We start from the raw sequence: 22,800 nt of genomic DNA, 5'->3' as shown, positions 1-22,800 counted from the left end.
TCAACAGGATGTTAGAATGGGAGGTCAGATACGTCAACAGGACGTTAGGATGGGAGGTCAGAAACATCAACAGGATATTAGGGATAATGTTGATGTAGTTGAGCATGTGAGACAGGGATGATGGTGATGTAGTATGAAGATGTGAGACAGGGATGATGTTGATGTAGTTGAAGATGTGAGATGGGGATGATGGTGATGTAGTTGAAGATGTGAGACAGGGATGATGGTGATGTAGTTGAAGATGTGAGACAGGGATGATGGTGATGTAGTTGAAGATGTGAGACATGGATGATGGTGATGTAGTATGAAGATGTGAGACAGGGATGATGGTGATGTAGTTGAAGATGTGAGATAGGGATGATGGTGATGTAGTTGAAGATGTGAGACATGGATGATGGTGATGTAGTATGAAGATGTGAGACAGGGATGATGGTGATGTAGTTGCGGATGTGAGACGGGGATGATGGTGATGTAGTTGAATATGTGAGACTGGGAAGATGGTGATGTAGTATGAAGTGGTGAGACAGGGATGATGGTGATGTAGTTGAAGATGTGAGACAGGGATGATGGTGATGTAGTTGAAGATGTGAGACAGGGATGATGGTGATGTAGTTGAGCATGTGAGACAGGGATGATGGTGATGTAGTTGAAGATGTGAGACAGGGATGATGGTGATATAGTTGAAAATGTGAGACAGGGATGATGGTGATGTAGTTGAAGATGTGAGACGGGGATGATGGTGATGTAGTATGAAGATGTGAGATAGGGATGATGGTGATGTAGTTGAGCATGTGAGACGGGGATGATGGTGATGTAGTTGAAGATGTGAGACAGGGATGATGGTGATGTAGTTGAAGATGTGAGACAGGGATGATGGTGATGTAGTTGAAGATGTGAGATAGGGATGATGGTGATGTAGTTGAAGATGTGAGACATGGATGATGGTGATGTAGTATGAAGATGTGAGACAGGGATGATGGTGATGTAGTTGCGGATGTGAGACGGGGATGATGGTGATGTAGTTGAAGATGTGAGACGGGGATGATGGTGATGTAGTTGAAGATGTGAGACTGGGAAGATGGTGATGTAGTTGAAGATGTGAGACAGGGATGATGGTGATGTAGTATGAAGATGTGAGACGGGGATGATGGTGATGTAGTATGAAGATGTGAGACGGGATGATGGTGATGTAGTTGAAGATATGAGACAGGGATGATGGGGATGTAGTTGAAGATATGAGACGGGGATGATGGTGATGTAGTTGAAGATGTGAGACGGGGATGATGTTGATGTAGTTGAAGAAGCTGTGAGACAGGGATGATGGTGATGTAGTATGAAGATGTGAGACAGGGATGATGGTGATGTAGTTGAAGATGTGAGACGGGGATGATGGTGATGTAGTATGAAGATGTGAGATAGGGATGATGGTGATGTAGTTGAGCATGTGAGACGGGGATGATGGTGATGTAGTTGAAGATGTGAGACAGGGATGATGGTGATGTAGTTGAAGATGTGAGACAGGGATGATGGTGATGTAGTATGAAGATGTGAGACAGGGATGATGGTGATGTAGTTGAAGATGTGAGACAGGGATGATGGTGATGTACTATGAAGCTGTGAGACAGGGATGATTGGGATGTAGTTGAAGATGTGAGACAGGGATGATGGGGATGTAGTTGAAGATGTGAGATGGGGATGATGGTGATGTAGATGAAGATGTGAGACAGGGATGATGGTGATGTAGTTGAAGAAGCTGTGAGACAGGGATGATGGTGATGTAGTTGAAGAAATGAGACGGGGATGATGGTGATGTAGTATGAAGATGTGAGACGGGGATGATGTTGATGTAGTTGAAGATATGAGACGGGGATGATGGTGATGTAGTTGAAGATATGAGACGGGGATGATGGTGATGTAGTTGAAGATGTGAGACGGGGATGATGTTGATGTAGTTGAAGAAGCTGTGAGACAGGGATGATGGTGATGTAGTATGAAGATGTGAGACGGGGATGATGGTGATGTAGTATGAAGATGTGAGACAGGGATGATGGTGATGTAGTATGAAGATGTGAGACAGGGATGATTGTGATGTAGTTGAATATGTGAGACAGGGATGATGGTGATGTAGTTGAAGATGTGAGACAGGGATGATGGTGATGTAGTTGAAGAAGCTGTGAGACAGGGATGATGGTGATGTAGTTGAAGATATGAGACAGGGATGATGGGGATGTAGTTGAAGATGTGAGACAGGGATGATGGTGATGTACTATGAAGCTGTGAGACAGGGATGATTGGGATGTAGTTGAAGATGTGAGACAGGGATGATGGGGATGTAGTTGAAGATGTGAGATGGGGATGATGGTGATGTAGATGAAGATGTGAGACAGGGATGATGGTGATGTAGTTGAAGAAGCTGTGAGACAGGGATGATGGTGATGTAGTTGAAGAAATGAGACGGGGATGATGGTGATGTAGTATGAAGATGTGAGACGGGGATGATGTTGATGTAGTATGAAGAAGCTGGGAGACAGTGAAGATGGTGTCGTAGTTCATGTTATCGTTGTTTATGAGGACATACTCTTCAACTGTATTTTATGGGGACAATCTGACTATGGGATGCAGGGTTCATGAAGTAGAATGGTTTCACGTCTTCAATGATGATGGATATGGTGACTTGTTAAAGGATTGTACACGTGACACATGAATGACGATACAGGATGACAAATGAATGGGAAGGTTTTATTGAAGCATCAAATGAACATAAAACAATTCAAGTATTAAAATGTCACTTTACTTTCATCACAAATTATAATCTTTAATGTTTGACTATATTTTGAATACATTAGGTTTTTACTTACAGTATGTGGTAAAAAAGGGTTTTTCTAAAATGTACGTAAGGCTTAAAAAAAATACAACATTTGAACTACCAAATTGTCTAGATACTAAAACCGTCACTTATGACGCACGCAATGCATTGTGGACAGGAATTCGTTAGCATTATTAGCATAACACTGTCCAATTCCTGTATTGCGTGCATCCTAAGTTATGGGAACATATCCTGAATAATAATGTCTTCCCTACTCACCAGAGATCGTTTCTTCATACATTCCAACACCATGAGGAAGATCTGCTGGGCCTGACCACGGTTGTAGTTAAACGTCTTCTGGATGGTGACCAGGAGCTGGTCCTTCACGCTATCACTGACCAAGCTGAGGGGAGACAGAGAGACTGGTCAAACCACCTCTACAGTCTACTCTTTAGACTGACCAAGCTGAGGGGAGACAGAGAGACTGGTCAAACCACCTCTACAGTCTACTCTTTAGACTGACCAAGCTGAGGGGAGACAGAGAGACTGGTCAGACCACCTCTACAGTCTAATCTTTAGACTGACCAAGCTGAGGGGAGACAGAGAGACTGGTCAGACCACCTCTACAGTCTACTCTTTAGACTGACCAAGCTGAGGGGAGACAGAGAGACTGGTCAAACCACCTCTACAGTCTACTCTTTAGACTGACCAAGCTGAGGGGAGACAGAGAGACTGGTCAGACCACCTCTACAGTCTACTCTTTAGACTGACCAAGCTGAGGGGAGACAGAGAGACTGGTCAGACCACCTCTACAGTCTACTCTTTAGACTGACCAAGCTGAGGGGAGACAGAGAGACTGGTCAAACCATCTCTACAGTCTACTCTTCAGGCTTAGAAAATGCTCAAAGATTATTCTTGTTATATTCCATTTTAAACTATTTGCGATGTGCTTCAGTTTGGAGTTTACATTCTTAGTACTATTCATTTGGTTCCATTGTAACTAAATCAATGTTATGATATTTTTATTTAACCTTTATTTAACTATTTAATTAATTTAACTTAACTTAATTTAACTTAATAACTTAATGAATTAATTTAACTGAATTAATTAAACTTTATTCAACTCAGTTAAGAGAAAATTCATCAGAACACAGCCCTGCTCTAGTACTGTTTCTGCTAGTGTGGACATCAGAACACAGCCCTGTTCTAGTTCTGTTTCTGCTAGTGTGGACATTAGATCACAGCCCTGTTCTAGTTCTGTTTCTGCTAGTGTGGACATTAGATCACAGCCCTGTTCTAGTTCTGTTTCTGCTAGTGTGGACATCAGAACACAGCCCTGTTCTAGTTCTGTTTCTGCTAGTGTGGACATTAGATCACAGCCCTGTTCTAGTTCTGTTTCTGCTAGTGTGGACATTAGATCACAGCCCTGTTCTAGTTCTGTTTCTGCTAGTGTGGACATTAGATCACAGCCCTGTTCTAGTTCTGTTTCTGCTAGTGTGGACATTAGATCACAGCCCTGTTCTAGTTCTGTTTCTGCTAGTGTGGACATTAGATCACAGCCCTGCTCTAGTTCTGTTTCTGCTAGTGTGGACATTAGATCACAGCCCTGTTCTAGTTCTGTTTCTGCTAGTGTGGACATTAGATCCCAGCCCTGCTCTAGTTCTGTTTCTGCTAGTGTGGACATTAGATCACAGCCCTGTTCTAGTTCTGTTTCTGCTAGTGTGGACATTAGATCCCAGCCCTGTTCTAGTTCTGTTTCTGCTAGTGTGGGACATTAGATCCCAGCCCTGCTCTAGTTCTGTTTCTGCTAGTGTGGACATTAGAACACAGCCCTGTTCTAGTTCTGTTTCTGCTAGTGTGGACATTAGATCACAGCCCTGCTCTAGTTCTGTTTCTGCTAGTGTGGACATTAGATCACAGCCCTGTTCTAGTTCTGTTTCTGCTAGGTTGGACATTAGAACACAGCCCTGTTCTAGTTCTGTTTCTCATCCAACGTCCTATATACTGTCTCTAACATGAATTTGACATGTGTCTGACATGTATCTGACATGTATCTGACATATCTGACATGTATCTGACATGTATCTGACATGTATCTGACATGTATTTGACATGTGTCTGACATGTATCTGACATGTATTTGACATGTGTCTGACATGTATCTGACATATATTTGACATGTATCTGACATGTATCTGACATGTATCTGACATGTATCTGACATGTATCTGACATGTATCTGACATATCTGACATGTATCTGACATGTATCTGACATGTATCTGACATGTATTTGACATGTATCTGACATGTATCTGACATGTATCTGACATGTATCTGACATGTATCTGACATGTATCTGACATATATTTGACATGTATCTGACATATATTTGACATGTATCTGACATGTATCTGACATGTATCTGACATATCTGACATGTATCTGACATGTATCTGACATGTATCTGACATGTATCTGACATATATCTGACATGTATCTGACATGTATCTGACATGTATCTGACATGTATCTGACATGTATCTGACATGTATCTGATATGTTTTTAAGCATATATATTTTTCTGCATGCATGTGACCCAGGTCTGTTTCTCACCCGTCGTCCTCAGAGTATCTGTGTGCGAAGGAGATGATGTCAGAGGCCCGTCCACTGCCGTCACAGACCACCACCGGGACAGGGGGGTCCTCCCTCAGGCTCTCCAGGACTATGGAGATGACGTTGGGACCCCCCTCCAGGATCAGACAGACCAGAGGCACCCCCTGACCCAGACCTGGCAGAGGCAGACAAAACAACATGTTATAGACCCCCTGACCTGACAGAGGCAGACAAAACAACATGACCCCTGACCTGGCTGAGACAGACACAACAATATGACCCCTGACCTGGCAGAGACATACACAACAACATGACCCCTGACCTGACCTGGCAGAGATAGACACAACAACATGACCCCCTGACACCTAGCCTGGCAGAGACAGACAGATGTGGTCCTCAGCGGGTCTGCCTGTTGTCAGTATGTGGTCCTCAGACACAGCGGTGCTGCCTGTAGTCAGCATGTGGTCCTCAGCGGTGCTGCCTGTAGTCAGCATGTGGTCCTCAGCGGTGCTGCCTGTAGTCAGTATGTGGTCCTCAGCGGTGCTGCCTGTAGCCAGTATGTGGTCCTCAGACACAGCGGTGCTGCCTGTAGCCAGCATGTGGTCCTCAGCGGTGCTGCCTGTAGCCAGTATGCGGTCCTCAGACACAGCAGTGCTGCCTGTAGTCAGCATGTGGTCCTCAGCGGTGCTGCCTGTAGCCAGCATGTGGTCCTCACCGGTGCTGCCTGTAGTCAGCATGTGGTCCTCAGCGGTGCTGCCTGTAGTCAGCATGTGGTCCTCAGCGGTGCTGCCTATAGCCAGCATGTGGTCCTCAGCGGTGCTGCCTGTAGCCAGCATGTGGTCCTCACCGGTGCTGCCTGTAGTCAGCATGTGGTCCTCAGCGTTGCTGCCTGTAGCCAGCATGTGGTCCTCAGACACAGTGGTGCTGCCTGTAGTCAGTATGTGGTCCTCAGCGGTGCTGCCTGTAGTCAGTATGTGGTCCTCAGCGGTGCTGCCTGTAGTTAGCATGTGGTCCTCAGACACAGCGGTGCTGCCTGTAGTCAGTATGTGGTCCTCAGACACAGCGGTGCTGCCTGTAGTCAGTACGTGGTCCTCAGCAGTGCTGCCTGTAGTCAGTATGTGGTCCTCAGCGGTGCTGCCTGTAGTCAGTATGTGGTTCTCAGCGGTGCTGCCTGTAGTCAGTATGTGGTCCTCAGCGGTGCTGCCTGTAGTCAGTATGTGATCCTCAGACACAGCGGTGCTGCCTGTAGTCAGTACGTGGTCCTCATAGGCCTCAGACACAGTATTAATGTCAGGGTAGTTGAAGTCAGAGGTGACAGCTGAGCATCCCTTTGTTGTCCCTGCCTTATCATGATCTCCAGGCATAGGATGACAAAGGGAAACCCACAGGTCACATAGATCAGCTACTCACCGGAGTACAGCAGGGCAGGACAGGCTGTCTCTGATCAACACACCTAAAGAAGCCTGGACTATGCAGGGTAGCCTAGTGGTTAGAGAGTTGGACTAGTAACAGGCAGTTAACCCACTGTTCCTAGGCCGTCATTGAAAATAAGAATTTGTTCTTAACTGACTTGCCTAGTTAAATAAAGGTAAAATAAAATAAAAGATAAAACACAAGGGTACGATGTATCTAAGACACTAACACTGGGTTTAGTTCCAGCATTAGCATTAACATTAGATGGTTCATGGTAAATATCAAGTTGTTCTGGTCTGAGACCTGAAGACTTGTTGTTAGTTAGCTCCCTCTGCTAATGCCTTGGTCTTTAGCTCAACGGGCTTACACTGCCTGGTGTCACACAGGCAACCCCCCCCCCCCCCACCACCAATCTGTCAGACTTACGTGTGTTGATCTTCTGCAGGGAGATGTGTTTCTCCAGCTGACGGCGAAGACGGACCTCTGCGCCGTACTTTCCGTGGGTCCCGTTATCTGCTAGGATGAAGTGGGAGTGGCTGTTGTTGAGGACAGACAGCTTGGACATGGGGTTGGACATGGCCTGGTACGGACGTGTCACCTGGGCGGAAGACATATAATAACATCGTGAAAACATGGAGTTGAATTGAGGAGTTGAATTGAAGGTGAGGAGTATAGTTGAATTGAATTGAGTTGAGGAGTTGAATTGAGGAGTTGAATTGAATTTAAATAGAGAATCACACCCAAACAAGTTCCCAAGTTGCAGTTATCTGTGACTTACGTCTCTTCCTATCAGATCCTCCTTGTTCTCCACGATGCCCCATGGAGCGATCCCGATGGCACATACTTTCCCCCTGGACTTTGAGGAGTGGTCCTTCAACGCATCTCCTACATGCCGGATCACCCCTAGGATACACATGGAGCCCGTTCAGCACTAAGAAGAGACGTGGACTCAGACTCCTACATGCCGGATCACCCCTAGGATACACATGGAGCCCGTTCAGCACTAAGAAGAGACGTGGACTCAGACTCCTACATGCCGGATCACCCCTAGGATACACATGGAGCCGTTCAGCACTAAGAAGAGACGTGGACTCAGACTCCTACATGCCGGATCACCCCTAGGATACACATGGAGCCCGTTCAGCACTAAGAAGAGCCGTGGACTCAGACTCCTACATGCCGGATCACCCCTAGGATACACATGGAGCCCGTTCAGCACTAAGAAGAGACGTGGACTCAGACTCCTACATGCCGGATCACCCCTAGGATACGCATGGAGCCGTTCAGCACTAAGAAGAGACATGGACTCAGACTCCTACATGCCGGATCACCCCTAGGATACACATGGAGCCGTTCAGCACTAAGAAGAGATGTGGACTCAGACTCCTACATGCCGGATCACCCCTAGGATACACATGGAGCCGCGTTCTGGACTCAGACTTGAACACTAGAGACTTGGTACTCGACTCGGACTCAGACTTGAACATTAGGGACTTGGTGCTGGACTCGGACTCAGACTTGAACACTAGGGACTTGGTACTCGACTCGGACTCAGACTTGAACACTAGGGACTTGGTACTCGACTCGGACTCAGAATTGAACACTAGGGACTTGGTACTCGACTCGGACTCAGACTTGAACACTAGGGACTTGGTACTCGACTTGGACTCAGACTTGAACACTAGGGACTTGGTGCTGGACTCGGACTCAGACTTGAACACTAGGGACTTGGTACTTGACTCGGACTCAGACTTGAACACTAGGGACTTGACTCGGACTCAGACTTGAACACTAGGGACTTGGTACTCGACTCGGACTCAGACTTGAACACTAGGGACTTGACTCGGACTCAGACTTGAACACTAGGGACTTGGTACTCGACTCGGACTCAAGATTTAGTGACTTGCCTACGTTACCGTTGTTTTGCTAGATACCTCAGTGACCATGTCAGTGAATGTAACACGTCGTTAGCAAACTACAGTACGTACCAGTGCTGACTCCACCAGTGAGTATCCAGGCTCCGGTGGTGACCGCAGCCTGGATCAGACCCTTTCCAAACACCTGTTTTAGTTTGGGCTGCAAGTCAAAGTTCTGCAGTCCCCCGTGGACGGAGATGAGCAGGGTGGGGAGCTCCAGCTGCCAGTCTTTCACCATCAGGTGGAGCATGTTGTCTGGTTTGGAATCGTACGCCACACGGATGTACTGTAGGGGGAGAGATGGATGGAGAGAGAGGAGGAGTAAATGAGAAAGGAGATGAAGACATTTAATACAAACGCCACATGGATGTACTGTAGGGGAGAGATGGATGGAGAGAGTGAACAAGATGATGGGGGCATGGTTCATGTCTTCATGTCTTCATGGTTCATGTCTTCATGGTTCATGTCTTCAGGGTTCATGTCTTCATGTCTTCATGGTTCATGTCTTCACGGTTCATGTCTTCATGGTTCATGTCTTCATGGTTTGTGTCTTCATGTCTTCATGGTTCATGTCTTCATGGTTCATGTCTTCATGTCTTCATGGTTCATGTCTTCATGGTTCATGTCTTCATGGTTCATGTCTTCATGGTTCATGGTTCATATCTTCATGTCTTCATGTCTTCATGGTTCATGTCTTCATGTCTTCATGTCTTCATGGTTCATGTCTTCATGGTTCATGGTTCATGTCTTCATGGTTCATGGTTCATGTCTTCATGTCTTCATGGTTCATGTCTTCATGGTTCATGTCTTCATGTCTTCTTGGTTCATGTCTTCATGGTTCATGTCTTCATGGTTCATGTCTTCATGTCTTCTTGGTTCATGTCTTCATGGTTCATGTCTTCATGGTTCATGTCTTCATGTCTTCTTGGTTCATGTCTTCATGGTTCATGTCTTCATGGTTCATGTCTTCATGGTTCATGTCTTCATGGTTCATGTCTTCATGTCTTCTTGGTTCATGTCTTCATGTCTTCTTGGTTCATGTCTTCATGGTTCATGTCTTCATGTCTTCTTGGTTCATGTCTTCTTGGTTCATGTCTTCTTGGTTCATGTCTTCATGGTTCATGTCTTCATGTCTTCTTGGTTCATGTCTTCATGTCTTCTTGGTTCATGTCTTCATGGTTTATGTCTTCATGTCTTCATGGTTCATGTCTTCATGGTTCATGTCTTCATGGTTCATGTCTTCATGTCTTCTTGGTTCATGTCTTCATGGTTCATGTCTTCATGTCTTCATGGTTCATGTCTTCATGTCTTCTTGGTTCATGTCTTCATGGTTCATGTCTTCATGTCTTCATGGTTCATGTCTTCATGGTTCATGGTTCATGTCTTCATGGTTCATGGTTCATGTCTTCATGTCTTCATGGTTCATGTCTTCATGGTTCATGGTTCATGTCTTCATGGTTCATGGTTCATGTCTTCATGTCTTCATGGTTCATGTCTTCATGTCTTCATGGTTCATGGTTCATGTCTTCATGGTTCATGGTTCATGTCTTCATGTCTTCATGGTTCATGTCTTCATGGTTCATGTCTTCATGTCTTCTTGGTTCATGTCTTCATGGTTTATGGTTCATGTCTTCATGGTTCATGGTTCATGTCTTCATGGTTCATGGTTCATGTCTTCATGTCTTCTTGGTTCATGTCTTCATGGTTTATGTCTTCATGTCTTCATGTCTTCATGTCTTCATGGTTTATGAGGACATTCTATTTCAACTATTGTTTACATTGAGGAGAGATGAGAGAATGAAGGATTGAGGAGGAGAGGAAAAAGGGTCAGGAAGTGAATTTATAAATGGAGGATGCTTCAAAGGAATGAAGGAAAGAAAATGGCGTCTAACCATGGCCTTGTTGACATGTCCTCCTCCCTGAAACTCCATGATGCCGTATGTGTCTGTGGGCGTGGCCTGTGTGTGTTTAAGCACGGACCAGCGTTCCATGGGCACCGCCCCCTGACCGATCTGACCTGCCTCTTCCGCTGCCCTAGTGGTCGCCCCCGGGATGATGGCCACATGCTGGTTCACTACCTGACCACAACTGCACCTGGAGGTAGAAATGGAGGACATTTAATTTATTTTACTAGGCAAGTCAGTTAAGAACAAATTCTTATTTTCAATGACGGCCTGGGAACAGTGGGGTTAACTGCCTGTTCAGGGGCAGAACGACAGATTTGTACCTTGTCAGCTCGGGGATTTGAACTTGCAACCTTTCGGTTACTAGTCCAACGCTCTAACCACTAGGCTACCCTGCCGACATAGGGTGTGTGTGGGGGGGTTAATGCTGGTGTTATAATGCATTATAACCACTTCATAATGCTTTCTACATGTTGGTTTGTAAAGTGTTAACGGAAGTGTGATGAAATGTGAAACACGAACAGACTGATGGTGTAAACAGCTATGAAAGACGACTAGTAGTAGCTTCGTCAATGTAGCATAAAGCTACATCACTATGTTACTGACAGCTGTTACGGTTCATGTTTGTGCGCTGCATCTCTGTTTGCTGTAGATCTATCTGAGGGGGGGGGGGGGGGGGGGGGGGGGGGGGGTTGGTCACGTTAAGTCCCCACAATCACCACCATGTGAAAGGATTTGGGCCTTAATAAGGGATTTGGGCCACGTAATGGCAGGTTGTTTATACCATTTTTACTGAGAGCGTTTCGGTACGAGTGGAGATTTCATTAAGTCTACGTCCCAAATAGCATCGTGTTCCCTTTGTAGTGCACTACGTTTGACCACTACGTTTGACCAGGACTGATAACAGTGCCCTATATAGGGCATAGGATGCCACTTGGGATGTACACTACATTATACAGCACTTTAAAAACATGAATTTGATTAAAACTGGGTCAGTGAAAGCCCTCTCTCTCTCTCTCTCTCTGACTCAACACATGATCTGGTGCTCAACATGGAAGCATATGAGAACAGTGAGGAACAAGGAAAATTGGATCGGTGGAAAGAGTGGAGTGAATGGTACCTGTTGGGTTCTGGGTAAAGAGTGGAGTGAATGGTACCGGTTGGGTTCTGGGTAAAGAGGGGCATGAATGGTACCTGTTGGGTTCTGGGTAAAGAGGGGCATGAATGGTACCTGTTGGGTTCTGGGTAAAGAGGGGCATGAATGGTACCTGTTGGGTTCTGGGTAAAGAGGGGCATGAATGGTACCTGTTGGGTTCTGGGTAAAGAGTGGAGTGAATGGTACCTGTTGGGTTCTGGGTAAAGAGTGGAGTGAATGGTACCGGTTGGGTTCTGGGTAAAGAGTGGAGTGAATGGTACCGGTTGGGTTCTGGGTAAAGAGGGGCATGAATGGTACCTGTTGGGTTCTGTGAGAACAGGGGCATGAATGGTACCTGTTTGGTTCTGTGAGAACAGGGGCATGAATGGTACCTGTTTGGTTCTGTGAGAACAGGGGCATGAATGGTAACTGTTGGGTTCTGGGAGAACAGGGGCATGAATGGTAACTGTTGGGTTCTGGGAGAACAGGGGCATGAATGGTAACTGTTGGGTTCTGGGAGAACAGGGGCATGAATGATACCTGTTGGGTTCTGGGAGAACAGGGGCATGAATGGTAACTGTTGGGTTCTGGGAGAACAGGGGCATGAATGGTAACTGTTGGGTTCTGGGAGAACAGGGGCATGAATGATACCTGTTGGGTTCTGGGAGAACAGGGGCATGAATGGTACCTGTTTGGTTCTTTGCTGGGAAATATTTGGATACACTCTCTTTTCTGAAACGTCTTCTCAATCCAAGCTTTGTGGGCCTGCAAGAGAGAGATTGGTGGTTTAGACTTCAGAATCACTCTGGTAAACACTATGTCGTAAAGAAAATCACTACCATTAAATCTATCCGCATAATTCAATAATTTATTAAACAGCTTGGATACAGTAAAATAACAACAGGTCTGAGATTTCATGTTCTGTTCATTTGCAGTTTATGGAGCCAATCTGATGATAAGAGCATCATGGCACGACAGCAGAACAACACCAGTCAGGGTGCTTTTTCTGTCCAAACATTGAAAGTGGATGTTCCATATTATCACAACACACGATCTGTTAGTGTGTTCTACTGATCCAACAATGGACCATACCCTGCACCATCTGGTCTCTCCCTGCCTTCACACTGCGGCTCTGTCACAGGTGGCTTCCTATTCCCTATATAGTGGTACTACTATAGACCAGAGCCCTATTCCCTATATAGTGGTACTACTATAGACCAGAGCACTATTCCCTATATAGTGGTACTACTATAGACCGGAGCCCTATTCCCTATATAGTGGTAATACTATAGACCAGAGCCCTATTCCCTATATAGTGGTACTACTATAGACCAGAGCCCTATTCCCTATATAGTGGTACTACTATAGACCAGAGCCCTATTCCCTATATAGTGGTACTATAGACCGGAGCCCTATTCCCTATATAGTGGTAATACTATAGACCGGAGCCCTATTCCCTATATAGTGGTACTACTATAGACCAGAGCCCGATTCCCTATATAGTGGTACTACTATAGACCAGAGCCCTATTCCCTATATAGTGGTACTACTATAGACCAGAGTCCTATTCCCTATATAGTGGTACTACTATAGACCAGAGCCCTATTCCCTATATAGTGGTACTACTATAGACCAGAGTCCTATTCCCTATATAGTGGTACTACTATAGACCAGAGCCCTATTCCCTATATAGTGGTACTACTATAGACCAGAGCCCTATTCCCTATATAGTGGTACTACTATAGACCAGAGCCCTATATAGTGGTACTACTATAGACCAGAGCCCTATTCCCTATATAGTGCACTACTTTCTACAGGAGCCCTATTGGTCTAGCTAATTACTGGTAGAATGCTGCTTTCTATTGTAACATTCAGGCACAAAAACTCTTATTTCTTGATGGAACAAATCCTCTTAACTACAACGCTGGCCACCTAATCCTGCCTAAACGCTCCAGCAAAGAACAGGGCAGTGTGTGTGTGTGTGTGTGTGTGTGTGTGTGTGTGTGTGTGTGTGTGTGTGTGTGTGTGTGTGTGTGTGTGTGTGTGTGTGTGTGTGTGTGTGTGTGTGTGTGTGTGTGTCTGTGTGTGTGTGAGTGGGTCTGTGTGTGTGTGTGAGTGGGTCTGTGTGTGTGTGTGTGAGTGGGTCTGTGTGTGTGTGTGTGTGTGTGTGTGTGTGTGTGTGTGTGTGTGTGTGTGTGTGTGTGTGTGTCTGTGTGTGTGTGAGTGGGTCTGTGTGTGTGTGAGTGGGTCTGTGTGTGTGTGTGTCTGTCTGTGTGTGTGTGTGTGTGTATGTGTGTGTGTGTGTGTGTGTGAATTTGTGCTTGTATGCATTCATGCGTGTATATGTGACGCCAAATAAACTAATGACTCTGTGTTGTGGTTTTGCCATAGTGATTAACAGGTCAGTCTACAGCAGAAGCCAGGGGGCAGGGGGTCCTGTCTGTCGCAGAGCACTCTGGGAAATACATTCACTCTGGATAATGGTGGATTAAACCCAAGTCCCAACAAATAGTGACTGGGCACATCTTGGATTATTGTCTATACTGCATATAACACATAGTGACTGGGCACATCTTGGATTATTGACTATACTGCATATAACACATAGTGACTGGGCACATCTTGGATTATTGACTATACTGCATATAACACATAGTGACTGGGCACATCTTGGATTATTGTCTATACTGCATATAACACATAGTGACTGGGCACATCTTGGATTATTGTCTATACTGCATATAACACATAGTGACTGGGCACATCTTGGATTATTGTCTATACTGCATATAACACATAGTGACTGGGCACATCTTGGATTATTGTCTATACTGCATATAACACATAGTGACTGGGCACATCTTGGATTATTGTCTATACTGCATATAACACATAGTGACTGGGCACATCTTGGATTATTGTCTATACTGCATATAACACATAGTGACTGGGCACATCTTGGATTATTGTCTATACTGCATATAACACATAGTGACTGGGCACATCTTGGATTATTGTCTATACTGCATATAACACATAGTGACTGGGCACATCTTGGATTATTGTCTATACTGCATATAACACATAGTGACTGGGCACATCTTGGATTATTGTCTATACTGCATATAACACATAGTGACTGGGCACATCTTGGATTATTGTCTATACTGCATATAACACATAGTGACTGGGCACATCTTGGATTATTGTCTATACTGCATATAACACATAGTGACTGGGCACATCTTGGATTATTGTCTATACTGCATATAACACATAGTGACTGGGCACATCTTGGATTATTGTCTATACTGCATATAACACATAGTGACTGGGCACATCTTGGATTATTGACTATACTGCATATAACACATAGTGACTGGGCACATCTTGGATTATTGACTATACTGCATATAACACATAGTGACTGGGCACATCTTGGATTATTGACTATACTGCATATAACACATAGTGACTGGGCACATCTTGGATTATTGTCTATACTGCATATAACACATAGTGACTGGGCACATCTTGGATTATTGTCTATACTGCATATAACACATAGTGACTGGGCACATCTTGGATTATTGTCTATACTGCATATAACACATAGTGACTGGGCACATCTTGGATTATTGTCTATACTGCATATAACACATAGTGACTGGGCACATCTTGGATTATTGTCTATACTGCATATAACACATAGTGACTGGGCACATCTTGGATTATTGTCTATACTGCATATAACACATAGTGACTGGGCACATCTTGGATTATTGTCTATACTGCATATAACACATAGTGACTGGGCACATCTTGGATTATTGTCTATACTGCATATAACACATAGTGACTGGGCACATCTTGGATTATTGTCTATACTGCATATAACACATAGTGACTGGGCACATCTTGGATTATTGACTATACTGCATATAACACATAGTGACTGGGCACATCTTGGATTATTGTCTATACTGCATATAACACATAGTGACTGGGCACATCTTGGATTATTGTCTATACTGCATATAACACATAGTGACTGGGCACATCTTGGATTATTGTCTATACTGCATATAACACATAGTGACTGGGCACATCTTGGATTATTGTCTATACTGCATATAACACATAGTGACTGGGCACATCTTGGATTATTGTCTATACTGTACAAATAGTACAACAAATAGTAAACATGGGCCTCTTAGCTGCAGATAATATCAAACTCATCTAGTCAACGACTCAATGGAGCCAGACAGCGTTCCACAGCATTATTATCATCCTGGTAAACAGTCTAATTCATAAACAACATATTACCACTCATTAATATCATCCTGGTAAACAGTCTAATTCGTAAACAACATATTACCACTCATTATTATCATCCTGGTAAACAGTCTAATTCGTAAACAACATATTACCACTCATTATTATCATCCTGGTAAACAGTCTAATTCGTAAACAACATATTACCACTCATTATTATCATCCTGGTAAACAGTCTAATTCGTAAACAACATATTACCACTCATTAATATCATCCTGGTAAACAGTCTAATTCGTAAACAACATATTACCACTCATTATTATCATCCTGGTAAACAGTCTAATTCATAAACAACATATTACAACTCATTAATATCATCCTGGTAAACAGTCTAATTCATAAACAACATATTACCACTCATTATTATCATCCTGGTAAACAGTCTAATTCGTAAACAACATATTACCACTCATTATTATCATCCTGGTAAACAGTCTAATTCGTAAACAACATATTACCACTCATTAATATCATCCTGGTAAACAGTCTAATTCGTAAACAACATATTACCACTCATTATTATCATCCTGGTAAACAGTCTAATTCGTAAACAACATATTACCACTCATTATTATCATCCTGGTAAACAGTCTAATTCGTAAACAACATATTACCACTCATTATTATCATCCTGGTAAACAGTCTAATTCATAAACAACATATTACCACTCATTATTATCATCCTGGTAAACAGTCTAATTCGTAAACAACATATTACCACTCATTATTATCATCCTGGTAAACAGTCTAATTCGTAAACAACATATTACCACTCATTATTATCATCCTGGTAAACAGTCTAATTCATAAACAACATATTACCACTCAGAGCGGAATCAATTTGTTTAAAATCTAGTTTCAACCAGTTCCTGGGAAAGAAATGTGAAAAAGGACAAAGAAGGCAGTAAATTCTCTAACTAACAAGATCAGTTCCTGGGAAAGGTGAAAAAGGACAAAGAAGGCAGTAAATTCTCTAACTATCAAGATCAGTTCCTGGGAAAGGTGAAAAAGGACAAAGAAGGCAGTAAATTCTCTAACTAACAAGATCAGTTCCTGGGAAAGAAAGGTGAAAAAGGACAAAGAAGGCAGTAAATTCTCTAACTAACAAGATCAGTTCCTGGGAAAGGTGAAAAAGGACAAAGAAGGCAGTAAATTCTCTAACTAACAAGATCAGTTCCTGGGAAAGAAAGGTGAAAAAGGACAAAGAAGGCAGTAAATTCTCTAACTAACAAGATCAGTTCCTATGAAAGAAAGGTGAAAAATGACAAAGAAGGCAGTAAATTCTCTAACTAACAAGATCAGTTCCTATGAAAGAAAGGTGAAAAATGACAAAGAAGGCAGTAAATTCTCTAACTAACAAGATCAGTTCCTGGGAAAGAAAGGTGAAAAGGGACAAAGAAGGCAGTAAATTCTCTAACTAACAAGATCAGTTCCTGGGAAAGAAAGGTGAAAAGGGACAAAGAAGACAGTAAATTCTGGCAAGTCAGTTAAGAACAAATTCTTATTTATAATGACGGCCTACTCCGGCCAAACCCGGATGACGCTGGGACTCCCAATCATGGCCGTTTGTAGCTGTTTGTAGTGATGCCTCTCGCACTGAGACACAGTGCCTTTAGACCATTGCGCCACTCGGGAGCCCAGAGAGGAAGTTGGCCAAAAACTCTGCTATCCTAACTCCTAACACCTAACTCCTAACTCCTAACTCCTAACTCCTAACTCCTAACACCTAACTCCTAACTCCTAACACCTAACTCCTAACTCCTAACTCCTAACTCCTAACTCCTAACACACTACAGATTGACCAAAGTTTTGAAACTAATTTACTTTTATAACAATTCAATTCTGAACTTTTAAAATCAGAGTGCTTCCGAAATAAGCATTTTGTTCAGAGATCTATTCCTCGTGTGGAGTTGTTTTGGCGACGAAGTAGCATAGAGGTTTTTTGGTATTTAACCTTTCTGTAACGAGGCCAGTCAGTTCGGAAGAAATTCTCATTTACAATTCCCTCAGCATACCGGGGAACCTGTGGTTATAGAGGTTAACACAGAGGTTATTTATCCACTAGGCTACCCTGCAATGACAGCCTACTGGGGAACCTGTGGTTATAGAGGTTAACACAGAGGTTATTTATCCACTAGGCTACCCTGCAATGACAGCCTACTGGGGAACCTGTGGTTATAGAGGTTAACATAGAGGTTATTTGTTCGTCGATGGAACTGTCTCTAAATTGCTATTTTAAATGTTTTTTTAAATGATAATTTCCTCCGATTTCTATTCCATTTCCCTCTGTATGTTGTCTCCCAACCTAAGTTGGTGGAACATAACTCAACTCCTCTCTATTGCACCTCAAATGAATCCCCTGCCTATAAGAAATGAACAAGTTGACCATAACACGTTTCTACACCAAAGAAGATAGAGATCCTCGATACATCAGAAAAAATGAAGAACCACTTACCCTGAGTTGAAGAGCAACCAGTTGAAACTTCAAGAGGAGCACAAGAGTAACTCAACACCCAACTACTAGTAAAGAAGAACTCAAGAACTCTCTTAGAACTCAAGAACTCTCTTAAAACTCAAGAACTCTCTTAGAACTCAAGATCTCTCTTAGAACTCAAGAACTCTCTAAGAACTCAAGAACTCTCTAAGAACTCAAGAACTCTCTTAGAACTCAAGAACTCTAAGAACTCAAGAACTCTCTAAGAACTCAAGAACTCTCTTAGAACTCAAGAACTCTCTTAGAACTCAAGAACTCTCTTAGAACTCAAGAACTCTCTTAGAACTCAAGAACTCAAGAACTCTCTAAGAACTCAAAAACTCTCTTAGAACTCAAGAACTCTCAATAACTCTAAGAACTCTCAATAAATCTAAGAACTCTCAATAACTCTAAGAACTCTGAAGAAACTTCACACCAGCCCAGCCCTAGCTCCAGCTCTCTGGCTGCTCTCACCCGGGTCCTCCTAACCCACTGAAGCCCAGCAGATATGAAACGACATGACTTTATGAAGCGGGGCTCATATGATGAGCATGTGAGCCGGCTCTTTGTTCAAGCCTTGGTCTCATGACTTCAGTTCAAGGTAATCCTTTTGAGAGTCTCATGACCCATATCAGTCCCTGCTCCCCTCCTTGCACACAGGGCATTTTCATCCCGGGCTGGAACGAGAACCAGAAAGAACCAACCCCCCCCCCCCCCCCCCCCCCCACCCCCACCCCCTCTCTCCTCACTAATCTCTCTAACTCAAACTCTGCTAGAGAACGTTCTTCTCTCTAACTCTCTCTCCTGGTTGTTGAAAAAGCAAGAGGAAGAAAGAAAGAGGAGGTTATAATAACCAGAAGAAGAAAAAAAACATATTTTTAAAAAAAAGTAGTGGAACAAAAGTAATGTTTTATCGTAGAATATGTGTCAACCCCCTGCTGCTCTGATTGAACTCTATTTGCATAATTGAGAGAATTGGGCACAGGATGGATGTTGTTGAAAGGGGTTTTGTTGAAGAATGACAGAGCACTATTTGCCCATATTGATGATTGTAACATTGTAACGAAACATTTATTTTCCTATTAGCAGCTTCGTTACAGTTGAACTTGCGAAGGACCTTCTTTGATATGGTCCAACCAGAGGATGTCTGGATGAGACTGTTGTCATGGTGAAACAGAGAGACAAACCAATCAGAGAGGAAACCACTTTCGTTCAGAGGACATTCATTTTTACCCTGGCTTGTCTTTCCCAATTATAAAAAAAATCTAAAGAAGACATGGACTTCAACTGAAGAGAAAATGTTGCTTCTAACTCACTTAAACTTTTGGTTACCAAACAATGAATTTAACAAGGAACAGTGTGCATGTTTTGAGTTTGTGACAGAAACAAGGTTGAAAATATCTTATTTCAAAAAAAGACTGATCAAACGTGGTTAAATAAAACCAGTGTCTTTCATAGCACCCGGTGCACCCAGGGTAAACTGGCGAAGGTTGTGCTTTGAAAACACGTGCAACTCGCCCTGCTGCACGGCCCCCTGGGTAAAATTATCCCACACTCTTAGAAAAAAAAGTGCTATCTAGAAGCTATAAGTTTCTTCGGCTGTCTCCATAGGAGAACCCTTTGAAGAACCCTTTTGGGCTCCAGGTAGAACCCTTTTTGGGTTCCAGGTAGAACCCCTTTTGGTTCCAGGTAGAACCCTTTGAAGAACCCTTTTGGGTTCCAAGTAGAACCATTTTTGGTTCCAGGTAGAACCCCTTGAAGAACCCTTTTGGGTTCCACGTAGAACCCTTTTTGGTTCCAGGTAGAACCCTTTCCTCAGAGGGTTCTACCTGGAATCAAATCTACCTGGAATCAAAAAGGGTACTTAAAAAGGTTCTCCTCCGGGGACAGCTGAAGAAACCCCTGACGCAACCCCCCCCCCCCCCTTAAGAGTTTAACCTAAACCCTTCATCCACATCACTTAATATGGAAATCCTGTGTCAACTGGAGAACTGTGTTTACTAGGAACCTCTGTGAGCACAGTGAACAACAAGCCCTTGGAAGAATAAGGCTGTAGGGCGCCACATGAGGTTGAGGGAGTTATTTGGGCTGCGTCCCGGGATACTTTAGAATCAGATTAGGATAAGTATATGAACATGACTAGCATCTAGAGCCCCACAAAACAATAAACCCTATGTGTTTTGGTGAGACAAACAGATATTGTATTAGGTATTATAGTGGCATGACTATTTGAAAACAAAAAGACAATTGTTACAGTTTGTGTTTTAGACTTAAAACATATGCTTAGAGATCACATTATTAAGAGCTTTGGTTAATACTGCTGGTTTCCTCTTAAAATGATGATCAGTTTTATTCCATTTGGAAATCACATTACAGTCTCAAAGCATGGCATTGTGAAGTGACCAGACACCAGGCACACACACACACACACACACACACACACACACACACACACACACACACACACACACACACACACACACACACACACACACACACACACACACACACACACACAGAGACACACACACACACACACACACACACAAACACAGACACAGACATGCACACACACACACACACACACACACACACACGCACGCACACACACACACACACACACACACACACACACACCTACACACACACACACACACACACACACACACACACACACACACACACACACACACACACGCACACACACATAGAGACACACACACACACACACACACACACACACACACACACACACACACACAGACACAGACACAGACACAGACACAGACCCGCACACGCACACTCACACACACACACAGACACAGACACAGACACACACACACACAAACACAGACACGCACACACACACACACTGACACACACACGCACACACACATAGAGACACACATAGAGACACACATAGAGACACACACACACACACAGACACAGACACGCACACGCACACACACACACACACAGACACACACACACACACACACACACACACACACACACAGAGACACACACACACACACACACAGAGACACACACACACACACACACATAGAGACACACACACATAGAGACACACACACATAGAGACACACACACACACGGCAGTCTGAACGTCACGATACATTAGTAGTAATGAGGATCAGATCAAAGACCAGTTGAAGCTGGTGATGAAGATAACAAGCGGCATGGTGAGCCGTGGTTCAAGTGGGCACCCGAAACCCTCTTCCCTTTCTAGGGAACTGATTTGGACCAAGACCCTTTGGGAATTCGGGGTTTACTTGTTTGGTTTAAGTGGAACGCACAACATCAACCAATGACAGCTATCTATAGATCCTTAAATATTGTCATTTAGCAGATGCTCTTATCCAGAGAGACAATAAGGAGAAATTAGGGTTAAGTGCCTTGCTCAAGGACACGTGAACCTAGTCAGCTCCGGGATTTAAACCAGCCAACCTTTCGGTTACTGGGCCCCAACGCTTTTAATCGCTAGGCAACTGGATCATGGTTCATGTTGGAAATCATTCAATGTAGTGTATTATATCTGGAGCCTCAAACACATGTACCATGTAACATTGCCAACAAAGGGTATATAACAAAGTATTGAGATAAACTTTTGTTATTGACCAAATACTTATTTTCCACCATAATTTGCAAATAAATTCATAAAAAATCCTACAATGTGATTTTCTGGATTTTTTTTCTCATTTTGTCTGTCATAGTTGAAGTGTACCTATGATGAAAATTACAGGCCTCTCTCATCTTTTTAAGTGGGAGAACTTGCACAAATTGGTGGCTGACTAAATACTTTTTTTGCCCCACTGTATCTGGAGCCTCAAACACATGTACCATGTAACTAGCTGATAGTATCTGCACACATTGTCCACAGTCAGTGGATGTACCATGTAACTAGCTGATAGTATCTGCACACATTGTCCACAGTCAGTGGATGCTTCCCAATTTAATTCATTTCTATATTTATTATTGTTATTCTGGTCTATAGTAGTACCACTATATAGGGAATAGGGTCCTGGTCTATAGTAGTACCACTATATAGGGAATAGGGCTCTGATCTATAGTAGTACCACTATATAGGGAATAGGGCTCTGATCTATAGTAGTACACTATATAGGGAATGGGGCTCTGGTCTATAGTAGTACCACTATATAGGGAATAGGGCTCTGGTCTAT

At 43.5% G+C, this 22,800-nt stretch overlaps 1 protein-coding gene across 1 annotated transcript in view; it reads right to left on the bottom strand.

Annotated features, from left to right (window-relative positions):
* LOC109886492 (transient receptor potential cation channel subfamily M member 1) overlaps window positions 1-19,119 on the bottom strand; it is a 90,148-nt gene extending 71,029 nt beyond the window's left edge. The window contains exons 1-8 of the mRNA XM_031812755.1: window positions 18,581-19,119; window positions 12,478-12,554; window positions 10,643-10,844; window positions 8,823-9,036; window positions 7,613-7,737; window positions 7,261-7,432; window positions 5,422-5,596; window positions 3,086-3,209 (exon numbers count right to left, since the gene is read on the bottom strand). Of these exons, the coding sequence (XP_031668615.1) occupies window positions 3,086-3,209; window positions 5,422-5,596; window positions 7,261-7,432; window positions 7,613-7,737; window positions 8,823-9,036; window positions 10,643-10,741 (909 nt within the window). The 5' untranslated portion in view covers window positions 10,742-10,844; window positions 12,478-12,554; window positions 18,581-19,119. The remainder of the gene's footprint in view (window positions 1-3,085; window positions 3,210-5,421; window positions 5,597-7,260; window positions 7,433-7,612; window positions 7,738-8,822; window positions 9,037-10,642; window positions 10,845-12,477; window positions 12,555-18,580) is intronic.
* Window positions 19,120-22,800: the final 3,681 nt, after the last annotated feature.

Source organism: Oncorhynchus kisutch, unplaced genomic scaffold (assembly GCF_002021735.2).
Source record: "Oncorhynchus kisutch isolate 150728-3 unplaced genomic scaffold, Okis_V2 Okis03b-Okis08b_hom, whole genome shotgun sequence".
In the NCBI taxonomy this organism is placed as follows: Eukaryota; Metazoa; Chordata; class Actinopteri; order Salmoniformes; family Salmonidae; genus Oncorhynchus; species Oncorhynchus kisutch.
The sequence above is the reverse complement of the archived record's forward strand: the minus strand, read 5'-3'. Positions and strand labels throughout refer to the sequence as shown.